This window comes from Amia ocellicauda, chromosome 17 (genome assembly GCF_036373705.1).
Source record: "Amia ocellicauda isolate fAmiCal2 chromosome 17, fAmiCal2.hap1, whole genome shotgun sequence".
Classification (NCBI taxonomy): Eukaryota; Metazoa; Chordata; class Actinopteri; order Amiiformes; family Amiidae; genus Amia; species Amia ocellicauda.
In genome coordinates, this window is record NC_089866.1 from 11,682,601 (window position 1) to 11,700,755 (window position 18,155).

The 18,155-nt window shown below is 45.2% G+C and overlaps 2 protein-coding genes and 1 long non-coding RNA gene across 3 annotated transcripts; all 3 read right to left on the reverse strand.

The window, feature by feature from the left end:
- Positions 1-278: 278 nt before the first annotated feature.
- LOC136712685 (putative ankyrin repeat domain-containing protein 30B-like) lies at positions 279-1,393 on the reverse strand. Its single transcript, XM_066689404.1, has 2 exons — positions 876-1,393; positions 279-625 (listed from the first exon to the last, which is right to left on the reverse strand). The coding sequence occupies exons 1-2, from the start codon at positions 1,080-1,082 to the stop codon at positions 398-400; spliced, it is 435 nt and encodes a 144-aa protein (XP_066545501.1). The 5' UTR covers positions 1,083-1,393; the 3' UTR covers positions 279-397.
- A 6,783-nt stretch (positions 1,394-8,176) lies between these two features.
- LOC136712546 (uncharacterized) lies at positions 8,177-11,639 on the reverse strand. The gene is made up of 3 exons (XR_010804844.1): positions 11,512-11,639; positions 9,497-11,204; positions 8,177-8,952 (listed from the first exon to the last, which is right to left on the reverse strand). It is a non-coding gene; the product is annotated as an uncharacterized LOC136712546 (long non-coding RNA).
- Positions 11,640-12,418: 779 nt separating this feature from the next.
- On the reverse strand, positions 12,419-13,557 carry LOC136712910 (acyl-CoA-binding domain-containing protein 6-like). The gene is made up of 3 exons (XM_066689734.1): positions 13,100-13,557; positions 12,677-12,837; positions 12,419-12,531 (listed from the first exon to the last, which is right to left on the reverse strand). Exons 1-3 carry the CDS (start codon positions 13,304-13,306, stop codon positions 12,474-12,476), a joined length of 426 nt encoding a protein of 141 aa, XP_066545831.1. The 5' UTR covers positions 13,307-13,557; the 3' UTR covers positions 12,419-12,473.
- Between the last annotated feature and the right edge of the window lie 4,598 nt (positions 13,558-18,155).

An 18,155-nucleotide genomic window follows, 5' to 3' on the forward strand; every position in this document is an offset into this window, starting at 1 on the left:
CTGTGGGATTCAGGCTGGGGAAGAGTTTTTAGACTTATACATTTGATTAATAATGTGCTCTTATACTCACACGCTACACTCAAGCAACAGACAAAGCAGACACAGTACACAGATGCAACACAGCAGTGCAGTACACACAGCACAACAAAATAATCAAGAAAACCAGCAGCTAGGTTAGCCAATAAAGGAGAGCAAGCAATAGAAAGTCTGAAAAGATTATTTTAAAACTTGTAACTAACAGAGATCCTTAAAAACTTTTTTCTAAAAAGTGACTCCTGTGGCTCCCTCCGTCCTCAGCATCTTGACGACAGCACGTTGCCTGGGAACACAGGGTTACACTGCATTAAACTGCAACAGAAACACAGACGCACAGTGCCAACACTACAAAACACACAGTCTAGACACAGTCTTGGTACAAAACACACACGCTGCAGTGCAGGCCAGACACACAGTCGAGCACTGACCTGTGCCTGATCGCCAGGTGGAGAGGAGTGTGTCCACATTGGTCTGTGACATCAGTCTTGGCCCCACAGCGCAGTAGGTACTTGACCATGTCTATGTGGCCCAGCTTGCAAGCCGTATGAAGGGCTCTTCTCCCATCATAGTCACCCTTATTGACATCGGTCTGAGAGAGAGAGAGAGAGAGAGAGAGAGTCATCTATATATCCACATCCAACTACGAAGAGAGAGAGGGTTAATACAGTACAGTACAGACACACAGACAGACTGGACACTACAGTCCAGGTTGACTTGCCATCTTGAGCCACCTGCATGTCATTTATTACATTAACACAAATAAAAAAAAAAACATGGAAAAATAAATAAATGTACTGGTTCATGCAGACTTCAAGGCTGGCTGCTCACGCTGTCCGTACCTCAGTGGCTGGCACAGCCAGGCTGGCAGGGGTCTGCTCCTCGCAGGTATCAAGCACCTGCCTGATCACCGCTCTGGCCACTCGTCGCTGCAGACCCCGACTCTCATCCAGGGTGCCCACAGGCTGGTAGCCATCCACGGTCAGAGTCTGCTGTAGCTCCCGGAGCACAGGGGTCACCACCAGGTCTGACGGTATACCCCTCCTCATCCCCAGGAAGAAGATCTCTCTGTCTCGTGACCTCTCGACCAAACTGAAAACCTGCTCCAGCAGCTTGCTCTCCAGCTCCTCCCGCCTGCGGTACAGCTCCGTGTCCCGTGCAGAGTCGATGGGGCACAGTTGCAACAGCAGGCTGCTCAGGACCTCCTCGATGAACTCACGAGGCTCCAAGATGCTCGCTGTGACCGGGTGCTCGACCTGGTGCTCGACCGGGAGTTCGACCGGGAGTTCGACCGGGTGCTCGACCGGGAGTTCGACCGGGTGCTCGACCGGGTGCTCGACCGGGTGCTCGACCGGGAGTTCGACCGGGTGCTCGACCGGGTGCTCGACCGGGTGCTCGACCGGGAGTTCGACCGGGTGCTCGACCGGGTGCTCGACCGGGAGTTCGACCGGGTGCTCGACCGGGTGCTCGACCGGGAGTTCGACCGGGTGCTCGACCGGGAGTTCGACCGGGAGCTGCTCTCAGGGATTCAGGCTGGGGAAGACTTTTTAGACTTATAGATTGATTAATAATGTGCTCTTATACTCACACGCTACACTCAAGCAACAGACAAAGCAGACACAGTACACAGATGCAACACAGCAGTGCAGTACACACAGCACAACAAAATAATCAAGAAAACCAGCAGCTAGGTTAGCCAATAAAGGAGAGCAAGCAATAGAAAGTCTGAAAAGATTACTTTAAAACTTGTAACTAACAGAGATCCTTAAAAACATTTTTCTAAAAAGTGGCTCCTGTGGCTCCCTCCGTCCTCAGCATCTTGACGACAGCACGTTGCCTGGGAACACAGGGTTACACTGCATTAAACTGCAACAGAAACACAGACGCACAGTGCCAACACTACAAAACACACAGTCTAGACACAGTCTTGGTACAAAACACACACGCTGCAGTGCAGGCCAGACACACAGTCGAGCACTGACCTGTGCTTGAACGCCAGGTGGAGAGGAGTGTGTCCACATTGGTCTGTGACATCAGTCTTGGCCCCACAGCGCAGTAGGTACTTGACCATGTCTATGTGGCCCAGCTTGCAAGCCGTATGAAGGGCTCTTCTCCCATCATAGTCACCCTTATTGACATCGGTCTGAGAGAGAGAGAGAGAGAGAGTCATCTATATATCCACATCCAACTACGAAGAGAGAGAGGGTTAATACAGTACAGTACAGACACACTGACAGACTGGACACTACAGTCCAGGTTGACTTGCCATCTTGAGCCACCTGCATGTCATTTATTACATTAACACAAATACACTGCACCAAACTTATGTACATATAATAGGTATTGACAATGTGATGTGTCTAGCTATATTTAAGCATTGAAAAGTACAATACAGGTGCACCACAAGCCACACATGTTATCTGAAGCTGTTAAAGGAGTGTGAAATAAAAATAATAGCAACACTATATAAAACAAATGTTTAAAAATGCATCTGCCCTGGTTCACCCTGTGTGCATCTCCCACAGGCCGGGACAGTTGCCAGATCGGGACTAAGATTTCTTAAGAAGCTTGCCAGGAGTGGCCTCCTCTCATTTTGTAAACTATTTCATACTTCTTTGGTAGCCAAAAGCCTGAAACGCTACAGTACTAATACAACGTAAGCAGTGTTTCCCACATGATTTTGGGTAAGTGTGCTGGGGCCCCCCGGGAGAAAATGTTACATCTAACTATGTGAACTATCCTAGTTAGCTTTGTTGCTGTTTTTTCCTTTTCATCTGGTGGCTCTCTCTTCTTGAAATACCTAAAAATGCATGCAATCTCAAAATCATGCACAAATCATGACAAAATCATCTTAAAACAGTACTTACACTTGATTAACATGCAATAGCTTCCAATACATTCATGTAATCAACATAGCTTTACATATCACAGTCGGGATATAGCTCTGCCAACCTGATGCTGAGCATGTAGCCTACTACCAGTACACAGGGCTCTGACACCTTTTTCCACACTTCCAACTCATCTTCCTAGACTTGTCATCTATCCTATTTCTGAATTGTCCTATTCAGTCTGCTGGCATGTCTGTCTATTTTCCATTATATTTGTTTAGTTATTTCATCTATTACTCTACTCAATTAGACTATTATTATATTGAAATCATAATGTTTCGATCCTCATGACTTGGAATGTTTTTTAATTTAAAATGTACCCTCCCAGCTGGTAACAGTGGTCTGCTGTACCGTGTTCATTTGCACACTTTTCATCACCTGAGACAATGCATCACAGCTGACTGACAATAAGTCACCGATACAAAATTGTGATCGAGATTTCGGTTAGAAATCACTACTTATTGAAACCAATTAAACAAAATATCATAAGCTCTGCTAAAACCTAATAGTAGATGGACTGCATACAATGTGCCGTGACGAAATACATTCCTTTTCTTTGTTGTAAATACACGCAAACATGAAACATTCGTCCTGGATTTAAATTAAATGTCCCATGTCTTGTATATTCTCTCAAAATTATTTAAATGGCATGGTTTTTAGCTTCCCCCTGTTTACACTATCTTAAAACTATTAAAATGTTTAAAACAGAGCCTAAAGTTTATGTGATCAATCGCATGAAGAATCGTATATATTTTCATTATATTTGTAATCCCTCATTATTGCTATAACTATACACCGATCAGCCATAACATGATGACCACCTGCCTAATATTGTGTAGGCCCCCCTTTTGCCGCCAAAACAGCCCTGACCCGTCGAGGCGTGGACTCCACTAGACCTCTGAAGGTGTGCTGTGCTCTCTGGCACCAAGACGTCAGCAGCAGATCCTTTAAGTCCTGTCAGTTGCGAGGTGGGGCCTCCATGGATCGAATTTGCTTGTCCAGCACATCCCACAGATGCTCGATTGGATTGAGATCAACACCTTGAACTCGTGATTCATCGGACCAGGACACCTTCTTCCATTGCTTCCATTGGTCCAGTTCTGATGCTCACGTGCCCATTGTAGGCGCTTTCGGCAGTGGACAGGGGTCAGCATGGGCACCCTGACTGGACTGCGGCTACGCAGCCCCATACGCAACAAACTGCGATACTGACACCTTTCTATCAGAACCAGCTTTCACTTTTTCAGCAATTTGAGCTACAGTAGCTCGTCTTCGCTCCCCACGTGCATCAGTGAGCCTTGGCCGCCCATGACCCTGTCGCCGGTTCACCGCTTCTCCTTCCATGGACCACTTTTGATAGGTACTGGCCACTGCAGACCGGGAACACCCCACACTGTGTTATACATTTCCTCTTGGCATTTCACTGTCCCTTCACATAACTACCTCCAGCTGCCAGGGTTATTTGCCCGGACCGTCCCGGTAAAACAAAGGTGCTGCAGATACTCGGCACTGTGTCCAGTCCAGTCAGACACCCCCTCACTAGGACAGCTTTCATTACAGTATGTAGTGGCTACACGGACACATTGAAACCAGCGCCCTGGATTTAATAATGCAACGCAGCTCATTCTCCCACAGAGAAATAATAAGGGACAATATCTAGGATACTTCAATTCATCTATATTGTCAATGTTCATCGGATCATGATACAGGGACTAGTAACACGGGTATTTACGATGTTAAGTCATGTCATGTGTTTGATATATTGTTTCAATGTGTCCCGGTTTCCAATTGTGAATATCTGCTACAACTTATACTATAAGACTGTGTTAGATACCGTCAACACGTTTCAGCCCAAAGGCCACGGAGGAGCCCTGAACAGGGCCAGAGGAAACGGGCTATTACGGTCTCGTCTGATTCGTACAAAGGAGTGCAAAACAGACGTATGCAATCATAGCGACCCACAGCAGCTGCCGTGTGTTTTTCAACCATTTCATCTCATCCCTTCATCCAGACGTGTAAGCGCACTTTTTGTACAGAAAACGAGCACGCCCAGAATGCATCTGCGCAGAATAGCACCATTTAGCCAGTGTCCAGTTCAGTGATGTGAACCACTATCTTAAGGAAACAACGCATTCAATACTGAAGGGATACATGTACACATTAGTGAAGAGAAAACTCACGTCTTTGCCCCATACTGGCACTGGGTTGAAGCGGTTGAGCGAAACTCACACTTTACCGCAAGCGGGACAATCTGCTCGACAAGAGTTCGCATCACAGTGACATCACAATGGGGGCGGGGCGACCACACGTTACCAGCGATCAGTGCTATTCCTTGTCCAAAGAAATGGCCGCTTAAGAGTCTCTCTCCTTCAATACTGTATTGGACATACACATAAACACGCATATTTTAGCGCAAAAGAGCGCATAGCATTAAGATGATATATCACGCTGTCTACAGGTTATACCTAACATCTGCGCCTAATACTCAGTTAACAGCGTCCTTAATAAAATGAGCTGCAGCCACACCGAATCAATGTCTGCACTTTTTCTTTCAGGATACAGCTGTTAAATGCTCACTTCTGATGGCTTGAAATCAATGCTGGGCATTAATCGAGGGCAATCTGATTGACACTGGTATACACTCCACAAATCATGTGATAAAGTGGCCCTCCTGGAAGCTGGACTGTAACAAGGCATTAACCAACAAACTAAATATTGAACTGATTATATGTATTCTTATTTACACAACTACACTGTGGCACAGTATACACTATTTAGACATTACTATTTGTGTATTTCCTTGTAATGAATCAACATGTACAGTGAGGGAAAAAAGTATTTGATCCCCTGCTGATGTTGTACGTTTGCCCACTGACAAAGACATGATCAGTCTATAATTTTAATGGTAGGTGTATTTTAACAGTGAGAGACAGAATAACAACAAACAAATCCAGAAAAATGCATTTCAAAAAAGTTGCACATTGATTTGCATGTTAATGAGGGAAATAAGTATTTGACCCCTTCGACTTAGTACTTGGTGGCAAAACCCGTGTTGGCGATCACAGAGGCCAGACGTTTCTTGTAGTTGGCCACCAGGTTTGCACACATCTCAGGAGGGATTTTGTCCCACTCCTCTTTGCAGATCCTCTCCAAGTCATTAAGGTTTCGAGGCTGACGTTTGGCAACTCGAACCTTCAGCTCCCTCCACAGATTTGCTATGGGATTAAGGTCTGGAGACTGGCTAGGCCACTCCAGGACCTTAATGTGCTTCTTCTTGAGCCACTCCTTTGTTGCCTTGGCTGTGCGTTTTGGGTCATTGTCATGCTGGAATACCCATCCACGACCCATTTTCAATGCCCTGGCTGAGGGAAGGAGGTTCTCACCCAAGATTTGACGGTACATGGCCCCGTCCATCGTCCCTTTGATGCGGTGCAGTTGTCCTGTCCCCTTAGCAGAAAAACACCCCCAAAGCATAATGTTTCCACTTCCATGTTTGACGGTGGGGATGGTGTTCTTGGGGTCATTCCTCCTCCTCCAAACACAGCGAGTTGAGTTGATGCCAAAGAGCTCGATTTTGGTCTCATCTGACCACAACAATTTCACCCAGTTCTCCTCTGAATCATTCAGATGTTCATTGGCAAACTTCAGACGGGCCTGTACATGTGCTTTCTTGAGCAGGGGGACCTTGCGGGCGCTGCAGGATTTCAGTCCTTCACGGCGTAGTGTGTTACCAATTGTTTTCTTGGTGACTATGGTCCCAGCTGCCTTGAGATCATTAACAAGATCCTCCCGTGTAGTTCTGGGCTGATTCCTCACCGTTCTCATGATCATTGTAACTCCACGAGGTGAGATCTTGCATAGAGCCCCAGACCGAGGGAGACTGACAGTTATTTTGTGTTTCTTGCATTTGCGAATAATCGCACCAACTGTTGTCACCTTCTCACCAAGCTGCTTGGCGATGGTCTTGTAGCCCATTCCAGCATTGTGTAGGTCTACAATCTTGTCCCTGACATCCTTGGACAGCTCTTTGGTCTTGGCCATGGTGAAGAGTTTGGAATCTGATTGATTGATTGCTTCTGTGGACAGGTGTCTTTTATACAGGTAACGAGCTGAGATTAGGAGCTCTCCCTTTAAGAGAGTGCTCCTAATCTCAGCTCGTTACCTGTATAAAAGACACCTGGGAGCCAGAAATCTTGCTGATTGATAGGGGATCAAATACTTATTTCCCTCATTAACATGCAAATCAATTTATAACTTTTTTGAAATGCGTTTTTCTGGATTTTTTTGTTGTTATTCTGTCTCTCACTGTTAAAATACACCTACCATTAAAATTATAGACTGATCATTTCTTTGTCAGTGGGCAAACGTACAAAATCAGCAGGGGATCAAATACTCTTTTCCCTCACTGTATATTGTAATACATATCTCTCCCCGCGTTTTTAAATGCCACAGGGACCATCACAGGACTGCAGCTCGAGCACTCTGGGATGGGAATAAACCCCCAAATGCTGTTAAGTCACTGTCCAGCAATCAGTAAAGTGGATAAGACATAAGCAATTGAATTTAATTTGTATATCACTTCCATATGTTCATTATAAAAAACATCTAATATTTCGGGGGACTGCCACTGGAAAATGCACTGTTACTGTCATTGGAGCTATTCCAATGCAAATGTAAAGGATTCTAATATTATTATTAATATTATTATTATTATTATTATTATTATTTCTTGGCAGACGCCCTTATCCAGGGCGACTTACAACATAAGTGCAATACAAAGTGCAATAATACAGTTCAGTACAAGGCATCAAACATTGCACATTCAAATTTACATAATACAAGCAATTCAAAGCATAAGACATTGTACACATTGCAATTTACACAAGTAAATGCCATAATGAGCTCTGACATCCTGGAGTGCAGTCAAGATGTTAGGTCACACTCAAGGGCTACGGGAAAGGGAGCAAGGGGGAAATCAATAATACAAGTATTAGTGACGCAAGAAGCATGAGCACATGTTGTAAAGGGCTATCTCACAGGAGAGTAAGGGACTAATATTACAAGTACTGTCTGAAAACATGTGTCTTGAGTAAAAGATGTGTCTTGAATAAGCAATAGCTAATAGCTCTTTATTATAGATCACACACAATAGAACCCATTAACTGGTAATTAAATGATTAAAACTTAATTGTTAATGAAAATCAAATAAAGCTTCTTAAGTATGTCATCAAGGAATATGCCACAGGGGTTTATGATCAAGAAAGCCTCTTTAGCTATCGGATTCGTACATTAAATGTTTGAACCTATGATCGTACATGCAAAGGGCTTAATTCTCGCTGTGGTGAAGAAGTCATAAAAAGCAAAAACAATCATTAACTTCAAAAACGGGCACTGCTGCTGCTTGTAATGCCATATATTAGCCGCCAAGTGACGCCATCAACATCATATACATCCAATTGAGTATCTCTGTAAAGTGGCAAATCTACGTGATGTAGTAACCTAGGGGTTGCAGCTTCAGCAGTTCTCTCCACGCTTGCTTCACATAGTATGGACTTCATCATTTGTCATTATATACATGTCATTATATGGTGTATGTATTTATGGTGTGTTCTGTGCCGCATTATATAGACGACTATGAGAACCTGGTTAACAAGATGCAAAGGACCACCCTGTCAAAGGCACTGGCCTGTCGCTGCTGTACCCCAGCTGTAGCATGCATGTGCTGGAGGTATCAACGGACATTGTTCAGTCTACTCTGCATGCTCTCCCCAATTGATGTTCAAATCCTAATATAAAATCCTTTCATGTTATCCATCGCTGTGCTTTGCACTGGCCATTGACTGAGTCATTTCAAGTGCTGTGATTTCAAGATGACTTGCCATAGTCCCGCTGTGCTTTAGCTGCTGCCGAGGCGCTTGCGGTTATAAGTCTTCATTCGTTTCCCATGCCAAATAGATCCAGGCAGTGGTTTGTCAGTTGTCTGCTTTCCAGTCCTCTTCAGACGTCTTGAACACAATCGTGCAGGATCTGACTGAGATGCAGGAGGAAGGCGCTGAGTGAGAATTGCCTTGGAACGACTGAGACACAGTACACAAACGTCCAGCACAGGCAGCATACACTGTTCAAAAAGCTGCCTGTTCATCACTGATACATTAGTGGCTTGTAGTACAGTCTGTGTACTGAGCTCAGGATCCCCGTAGTTAAGAAGGGCAACCAGCTTTATTGTTCTGTCTGCCTATCAATCTGACATGTTCTATCTACCTACCTATCTATGGAATATCACTGTGTATTCCAGCATTATTGTGTATCATATTTAAGTTTTGTTTGTATGGTAAGAGTTGCCCTGACACATAACATATATATTGAGACGCTCCCACTTTAATACTGCACACAGTAATGAATACTGCTAACTGGTAACTCACATCAGTGGTTCTGTGGCACTGCTGTCCATCTTACAGTAACGACTCATTCAATTGTACACGGTACACAATTTGATTACTTATTCAAATCAGACCAATAGTGAGTTTCTTAATAATTACAAGCAACACAACATAAATAATACAAATTAATGTTACCTTGTTCCAAGACCAAGGAAATTGATCCTTCCCTGGATGACAGATTATAGACGACCCGTTTAATCCACTCTGACAGCCTTGCTCCATGTGTGCGGCTCCTTCCTGTAGGCTGCCAGGGATCTGCCGATGTCCTAATCCTGGTTGGATTTCGGAGGGTTATAAAACCCCTTCAAAAGTAACCACAAGAAGAGTTGAACTTCACAGAGCTTTGTTAAAAGCAGGTGTTCGGCCTTATTACCTACCATTGCAAAGGCACTGGCCTCTAAACCTAAAGGTCTAAGACCCACAGAAGGTGGGGCGCCCAGTTGAGCCGCGAGTTGCTTCTGCAGGGTTAATTTAAAAGCTCTCACACTACCCTCAAGGTTCAATACCCAGGAATCTCTCTGTGGTCATGAGCAGAGGTTTAGGCAATATTAGACCGGTTTGTGTGGTGAAAGCACTCAAACTGACATTTGGAGCAGCTTGCCATTATAAATAATGGGTGGAAAAGTCCTACTGACATTCTTTCAACAGTACATTAAAAGGGCGAAGAAATTCCTCAGATGTAGTGGATTGGCTTGAGGATTAACTTGTGCACACAATACAGAACGAGGTTCTTGATTATGAAGTGTAGGGAAGTTGTCACACAGGAACACAGCAAATGTATCGCTCAGTTAGTGGTTTAAATGCAAAAGGTATTTCCACTCACAGCCTGCTGTGATCATGCTTATTTTACAATCACTATTCCTTTACCCATAATCAAATGTGCATTGTTAAAACAGAACTGAGGGGTTAATTGATTTAAATGCATTCTATGCTTGTATTTAAATGCAATTGTTTGTGAATTATCGTCTCGGGGTTAATAACTTCTGTTGGAGCCTATATGGGAGTTGAGTGACTACTACTTGGTTTTTACATTTGATTTCTTTACCTGGCAATTTCATTTTGGATGTGCACGTTTCCTTATTTAATTTCTCTCTTTCAATACACTGTGTAACCATGGCTCGCTTCTTTACATGGAGAAATTGTGCCTTTACTGGTAACTGCAAGTCTGGAGCTGCGGAGACTGTGCACCTGTATGTGGACCTGTATTTACCTGGATGCTTTTGTTGAGCTTGTGTCGTTCTCCAAGTCAGTAGCCCATTTAGTGCTCACTGTCAAGCAGTCCCATAAAGCATGACAGAAGTTATTGAAAACTTGCTAATTTAATCTAACGAACGTCTATGACCTTCTAAATAAAATCAGAGTAAGAATAATGATCACAGATTAAATTCGATCACTTTTGTGTGGAGGGGGAATCTGCATGCAGCACTGATCTAATGTTAAATACATACTAGGCCACCACCAATGAAATGCTGGGAAAAAACTGTGCTGTGTGAGATCTGCATGTAGAGGCCTCTACCCGATTCTCTGATCCAGATCATCCCAGGAGTGTTCTATGTAAACCCGATTGTCCACAGGCCATGAAATGAATATTGAATGATTCCACCTTTGTGACAGTGCATGTAGACCTTACACATACTCTCACCATAAGATGCCATCAATACTAGCAGTCCACTGTGGTTCAAAATGGTAAACTACTTTTCCCGCCCAAACAAAACAACTCCTACACGGCACTAAACCTTTAGTGTGAATATTTAGGTGTGTGTGTCTGTATCTCTAACTGGATAGACGTGCCCTGACAAGACTATTCCCGCTCACTTTGACTTGGGTTGAACTTGAAGGTGATCTGAAAATATAGGTAAAACACACTGAGGGTGACGGCCACAAAATAAATAACAAATCAGGTTTCTTTTTCATACTTTTTATTACTTTGAAATAGAGTATTGTTATTAAGCATTATTTTTGTAATATTTATAATCAGAAAGGAGTGGCTGAGCTTAAAAACACAGCCTTAACAATTAGCATATATGAAGATCCTTGTTCATGTCAAAGCCTTTCCAAAAAAAAAAAAAAACATGGAAAAATAAATAAATAAATAAATAAATGTACTGGTTCATGCAGACTTCAAGGCTGGCTGCTCACGCTGTCCGTACCTCAGTGGCTGGCACAGCCAGGCTGGCAGGGGTCTGCTCCTCGCAGGTATCAAGCACCTGCCTGATCACCGCTCTGGCCACTCGTCGCTGCAGACCCCGACTCTCATCCAGGGTGCCCACAGGCTGGTAGCCATCAACGGTCAGAGTCTGCTGTAGCTCCCGGAGCACAGGGGTCACCACCAGGTCTGACGGTATACCCCTCCTCATCCCCAGGAAGAAGATCTCTCTGTCTCGTGACCTCTCGACCAAACTGAAAACCTGCTCCAGCAGCTTGCTCTCCAGCTCCTCCCGCCTGCGGTACAGCTCCGTGTCCCGTGCAGAGTCGATGGGGCACAGTTGCAACAGCAGGCTGCTCAGGACCTCCTCGATGAACTCACGAGGCTCCAAGATGCTCGCTGTGACCGGGTGCTCGACCGGGTGCTCGACCGGGTGCTCGACCGGGAGCTCGACCGGGTGCTCGACCGGGTGCTCGACCGGGTGCTCGACCGGGTGCTCGACCGGGAGTTCGACCGGGTGCTCGACCGGGAGTTCGACCGGGTGCTCGACCGGGTGCTCGACCGGGTGCTCGACCGGGTGCTCGACCGGGAGTTCGACCGGGTGCTCGACCGGGAGTTCGACCGGGTGCTCGACCGGGTGCTCGACCGGGAGTTCGACCGGGTGCTCGACCGGGTGCTCGACCGGGAGTTCGACCGGGAGCTGCTCTCAGGGATTCAGGCTGGGGAAGAGTTTTTAGACTTATACATTTGATTAATAATGTGCTCTTATACTCACACGCTACACTCAAGCAACAGACAAAGCAGACACAGTACACAGATGCAACACAGCAGTGCAGTACACACAGCACAACAAAATAATCAAGAAAACCAGCAGCTAGGTTAGCCAATAAAGGAGAGCAAGCAATAGAAAGTCTGAAAAGATTATTTTAAAACTTGTAACTAACAGAGATCCTTAAAAACTTTTTTCTAAAAAGTGGCTCCTGTGGCTCCCTCCGTCCTCAGCATCTTGACGACAGCACGTTGCCTGGGAACACAGGGTTACACTGCATTAAACTGCAACAGAAACACAGACGCACAGTGCCAACACTACAAAACACACAGTCTAGACACAGTCTTGGTACAAAACACACACGCTGCAGTGCAGGCCAGACACACAGTCGAGCACTGACCTGTGCTTGATCGCCAGGTGGAGAGGAGTGTGTCCACATTGGTCTGTGACATCAGTCTTGGCCCCACAGCGCAGTAGGTACTTGACCATGTCTATGTGGCCCAGCTTGCAAGCCGTATGAAGGGCTCTTCTCCCATCATAGTCACCCTTATTGACATCGGTCTGAGAGAGAGAGAGAGAGAGAGAGAGAGTCATCTATATATCCACATCCAACTACGAAGAGAGAGAGGGTTAATACAGTACAGTACAGACACACAGACAGACTGGACACTACAGTCCAGGTTGACTTGCCATCTTGAGCCACCTGCATGTCATTTATTACATTAACACAAATAAAAAAAAAAACATGGAAAAATAAATAAATAAATAAATAAATGTACTGGTTCATGCAGACTTCAAGGCTGGCTGCTCACGCTGTCCGTACCTCAGTGGCTGGCACAGCCAGGCTGGCAGGGGTCTGCTCCTCGCAGGTATCAAGCACCTGCCTGATCACCGCTCTGGCCACTCGTCGCTGCAGACCCCGACTCTCATCCAGGGTGCCCACAGGCTGGTAGCCATCCACGGTCAGAGTCTGCTGTAGCTCCCGGAGCACAGGGGTCACCACCAGGTCTGACGGTATACCCCTCCTCATCCCCAGGAAGAAGATCTCTCTGTCTCGTGACCTCTCGACCAAACTGAAAACCTGCTCCAGCAGCTTGCTCTCCAGCTCCTCCCGCCTGCGGTACAGCTCCGTGTCCCGTGCAGAGTCGATGGGGCACAGTTGCAACAGCAGGCTGCTCAGGACCTCCTCGATGAACTCACGAGGCTCCAAGATGCTCGCTGTGACCGGGTGCTCGACCTGGTGCTCGACCGGGAGTTCGACCGGGAGTTCGACCGGGTGCTCGACCGGGTGCTCGACCGGGAGTTCGACCGGGTGCTCGACCGGGTGCTCGACCGGGTGCTCGACCGGGAGTTCGACCGGGTGCTCGACCGGGTGCTCGACCGGGAGTTCGACCGGGTGCTCGACCGGGTGCTCGACCGGGAGTTCGACCGGGTGCTCGACCGGGAGTTCGACCGGGAGCTGCTCTCAGGGATTCAGGCTGGGGAAGACTTTTTAGACTTATAGATTGATTAATAATGTGCTCTTATACTCACACGCTACACTCAAGCAACAGACAAAGCAGACACAGTACACAGATGCAACACAGCAGTGCAGTACACACAGCACAACAAAATAATCAAGAAAACCAGCAGCTAGGTTAGCCAATAAAGGAGAGCAAGCAATAGAAAGTCTGAAAAGATTACTTTAAAACTTGTAACTAACAGAGATCCTTAAAAACATTTTTCTAAAAAGTGGCTCCTGTGGCTCCCTCCGTCCTCAGCATCTTGACGACAGCACGTTGCCTGGGAACACAGGGTTACACTGCATTAAACTGCAACAGAAACACAGACGCACAGTGCCAACACTACAAAACACACAGTCTAGACACAGTCTTGGTACAAAACACACACGCTGCAGTGCAGGCCAGACACACAGTCGAGCACTGACCTGTGCTTGATCGCCAGGTGGAGAGGAGTGTGTCCACATTGGTCTGTGACATCAGTCTTGGCCCCACAGCGCAGTAGGTACTTGACCATGTCTATGTGGCCCAGCTTGCAAGCCGTATGAAGGGCTCTTCTCCCATCATAGTCACCCTTATTGACATCGGTCTGAGAGAGAGAGAGAGAGAGAGTCATCTATATATCCACATCCAACTACGAAGAGAGAGAGGGTTAATACAGTACAGTACAGACACACTGACAGACTGGACACTACAGTCCAGGTTGACTTGCCATCTTGAGCCACCTGCATGTCATTTATTACATTAACACAAATACACTGCACCAAACTTATGTACATATAATAGGTATTGACAATGTGATGTGTCTAGCTATATTTAAGCATTGAAAAGTACAATACAGGTGCACCACAAGCCACACATGTTATCTGAAGCTGTTAAAGGAGTGTGAAATAAAAATAATAGCAACACTATATAAAACAAATGTTTAAAAATGCATCTGCCCTGGTTCACCCTGTGTGCATCTCCCACAGGCCGGGACAGTTGCCAGATCGGGACTAAGATTTCTTAAGAAGCTTGCCAGGAGTGGCCTCCTCTCATTTTGTAAACTATTTCATACTTCTTTGGTAGCCAAAAGCCTGAAACGCTACAGTACTAATACAACGTAAGCAGTGTTTCCCACATGATTTTGGGTAAGTGTGCTGGGGCCCCCCGGGAGAAAATGTTACATCTAACTATGTGAACTATCCTAGTTAGCTTTGTTGCTGTTTTTTCCGTTTCATCTGGTGGCTCTCTCTTCTTGAAATACCTAAAAATGCATGCAATCTCAAAATCATGCACAAATCATGACAAAATCATCTTAAAACAGTACTTACACTTGATTAACATGCAATAGCTTCCAATACATTCATGTAATCAACATAGCTTTACATATCACAGTCGGGATATAGCTCTGCCAACCTGATGCTGAGCATGTAGCCTACTACCAGTACACAGGGCTCTGACACCTTTTTCCACACTTCCAACTCATCTTCCTAGACTTGTCATCTATCCTATTTCTGAATTGTCCTATTCAGTCTGCTGGCATGTCTGTCTATTTTCCATTATATTTGTTTAGTTATTTCATCTATTACTCTACTCAATTAGACTATTATTATATTGAAATCATAATGTTTCGATCCTCATGACTTGGAATGTTTTTTAATTTAAAATGTACCCTCCCAGCTGGTAACAGTGGTCTGCTGTACCGTGTTCATTTGCACACTTTTCATCACCTGAGACAATGCATCACAGCTGACTGACATTAAGTCACCGATACAAAATTGTGATCGAGATTTCGGTTAGAAATCACTACTTATTGAAACCAATTAAACAAAATATCATAAGCTCTGCTAAAACCTAATAGTAGATGGACTGCATACAATGTGCCGTGACGAAATACATTCCTTTTCTTTGTTGTAAATACACGCAAACATGAAACATTCGTCCTGGATTTAAATTAAATGTCCCATGTCTTGTATATTCTCTCAAAATTATTTAAATGGCATGGTTTTTAGCTTCCCCCTGTTTACACTATCTTAAAACTATTAAAATGTTTAAAACAGAGCCTAAAGTTTATGTGATCAATCGCATGAAGAATCGTATATATTTTCATTATATTTGTAATCCCTCATTATTGCTATAACTATACACCGATCAGCCATAACATGATGACCACCTGCCTAATATTGTGTAGGCCCCCCTTTTGCCGCCAAAACAGCCCTGACCCGTCGAGGCGTGGACTCCACTAGACCTCTGAAGGTGTGCTGTGCTCTCTGGCACCAAGACGTCAGCAGCAGATCCTTTAAGTCCTGTCAGTTGCGAGGTGGGGCCTCCATGGATCGAATTTGCTTGTCCAGCACATCCCACAGATGCTCGATTGGATTGAGATCAACACCTTGAACTCGTGATTCATCGGACCAGGACACCTTCTTCCATTGCTTCCATTGGTCCAGTTCTGATGCTCACGTGCCCATTGTAGGCGCTTTCGGCAGTGGACAGGGGTCAGCATGGGCACCCTGACTGGACTGCGGCTACGCAGCCCCATACGCAACAAACTGCGATACTGACACCTTTCTATCAGAACCAGCTTTCACTTTTTCAGCAATTTGAGCTACAGTAGCTCGTCTTCGCTCCCCACGTGCATCAGTGAGCCTTGGCCGCCCATGACCCTGTCGCCGGTTCACCGCTTCTCCTTCCATGGACCACTTTTGATAGGTACTGGCCACTGCAGACCGGGAACACCCCACACTGTGTTATACATTTCCTCTTGGCATTTCACTGTCCCTTCACATAACTACCTCCAGCTGCCAGGGTTATTTGCCCGGACCGTCCCGGTAAAACAAAGGTGCTGCAGATACTCGCCACTGTGTCCAGTCCAGTCAGACACCCCCTCACTAGGACAGCTTTCATTACAGTATGTAGTGGCTACACGGACACATTGAAACCAGCGCCCTGGATTTAATAATGCAACGCAGCTCATTCTCCCACAGAGAAATAATAAGGGACAATATCTAGGATACTTCAATTCATCTATATTGTCAATGTTCATCGGATCATGATACAGGGACTAGTAACACGGGTATTTACGATGTTAAGTCATGTCATGTGTTTGATATATTGTTTCAATGTGTCCCGGTTTCCAATTGTGAATATCTGCTACAACTTATACTATAAGACTGTGTTAGATACCGTCAACACGTTTCAGCCCAAAGGCCACGGAGGAGCCCTGAACAGGGCCAGAGGAAACAGGCTATTACGGTCTCGTCTGATTCGTACAAAGGAGTGCAAAACAGACGTATGCAATCATAGCGACCCACAGCAGCTGCCGTGTGTTTTTCAACCATTTCATCTCATCCCTTCATCCAGACGTGTAAGCGCACTTTTTGTACAGAAAACGAGCACGCCCAGAATGCATCTGCGCAGAATAGCACCATTTAGCCAGTGTCCAGTTCAGTGATGTGAACCACTATCTTAAGGAAACAACGCATTCAATACTGAAGGGATACATGTACACATTAGTGAAGAGAAAACTCACGTCTTTGCCCCATACTGGCACTGGGTTGAAGCGGTTGAGCGAAACTCACACTTTACCGCAAGCGGGACAATCTGCTCGACAAGAGTTCGCATCACAGTGACATCACAATGGGGGCGGGGCGACCACACGTTACCAGCGATCAGTGCTATTCCTTGTCCAAAGAAATGGCCGCTTAAGAGTCTCTCTCCTTCAATACTGTATTGGACATACACATAAACACGCATATTTTAGCGCAAAAGAGCGCATAGCATTAAGATGATATATCACGCTGTCTACAGGTTATACCTAACATCTGCGCCTAATACTCAGTTAACAGCGTCCTTAATAAAATGAGCTGCAGCCACACCGAATCAATGTCTGCACTTTTTCTTTCAGGATACAGCTGTTAAATGCTCACTTCTGATGGCTTGAAATCAATGCTGGGCATTAATCGAGGGCAATCTGATTGACACTGGTATACACTCCACAAATCATGTGATAAAGTGGCCCTCCTGGAAGCTGGACTGTAACAAGGCATTAACCAACAAACTAAATATTGAACTGATTATATGTATTCTTATTTACACAACTACACTGTGGCACAGTATACACTATTTAGACATTACTATTTGTGTATTTCCTTGTAATGAATCAACATGTACAGTGAGGGAAAAAAGTATTTGATCCCCTGCTGATGTTGTACGTTTGCCCACTGACAAAGACATGATCAGTCTATAATTTTAATGGTAGGTGTATTTTAACAGTGAGAGACAGAATAACAACAAACAAATCCAGAAAAATGCATTTCAAAAAAGTTGCACATTGATTTGCATGTTAATGAGGGAAATAAGTATTTGACCCCTTCGACTTAGTACTTGGTGGCAAAA

Coding starts and splice junctions, on each gene's coding strand:
- LOC136712685 (XM_066689404.1), bottom strand. CDS start 1,082: ATGAGGAGGGGTATACCGTCAGACCTGGTGGTGACCCCTGTGCTCCGG. Junction 626..875: donor TGGCTGTGCCAGCCACTGAG/GTACGGACAGCG, acceptor TCTCTCTCTCAG/ACCGATGTCAATAAGGGTGA.
- LOC136712910 (XM_066689734.1), bottom strand. CDS start 13,306: ATGAGGAGGGGTATACCGTCAGACCTGGTGGTGACCCCTGTGCTCCGG. Junction 12,838..13,099: donor TGGCTGTGCCAGCCACTGAG/GTACGGACAGCG, acceptor TCTCTCTCTCAG/ACCGATGTCAATAAGGGTGA. Junction 12,532..12,676: donor CACCTGGCGATCAAGCACAG/GTCAGTGCTCGA, acceptor CTGTGTTCCCAG/GCAACGTGCTGTCGTCAAGA.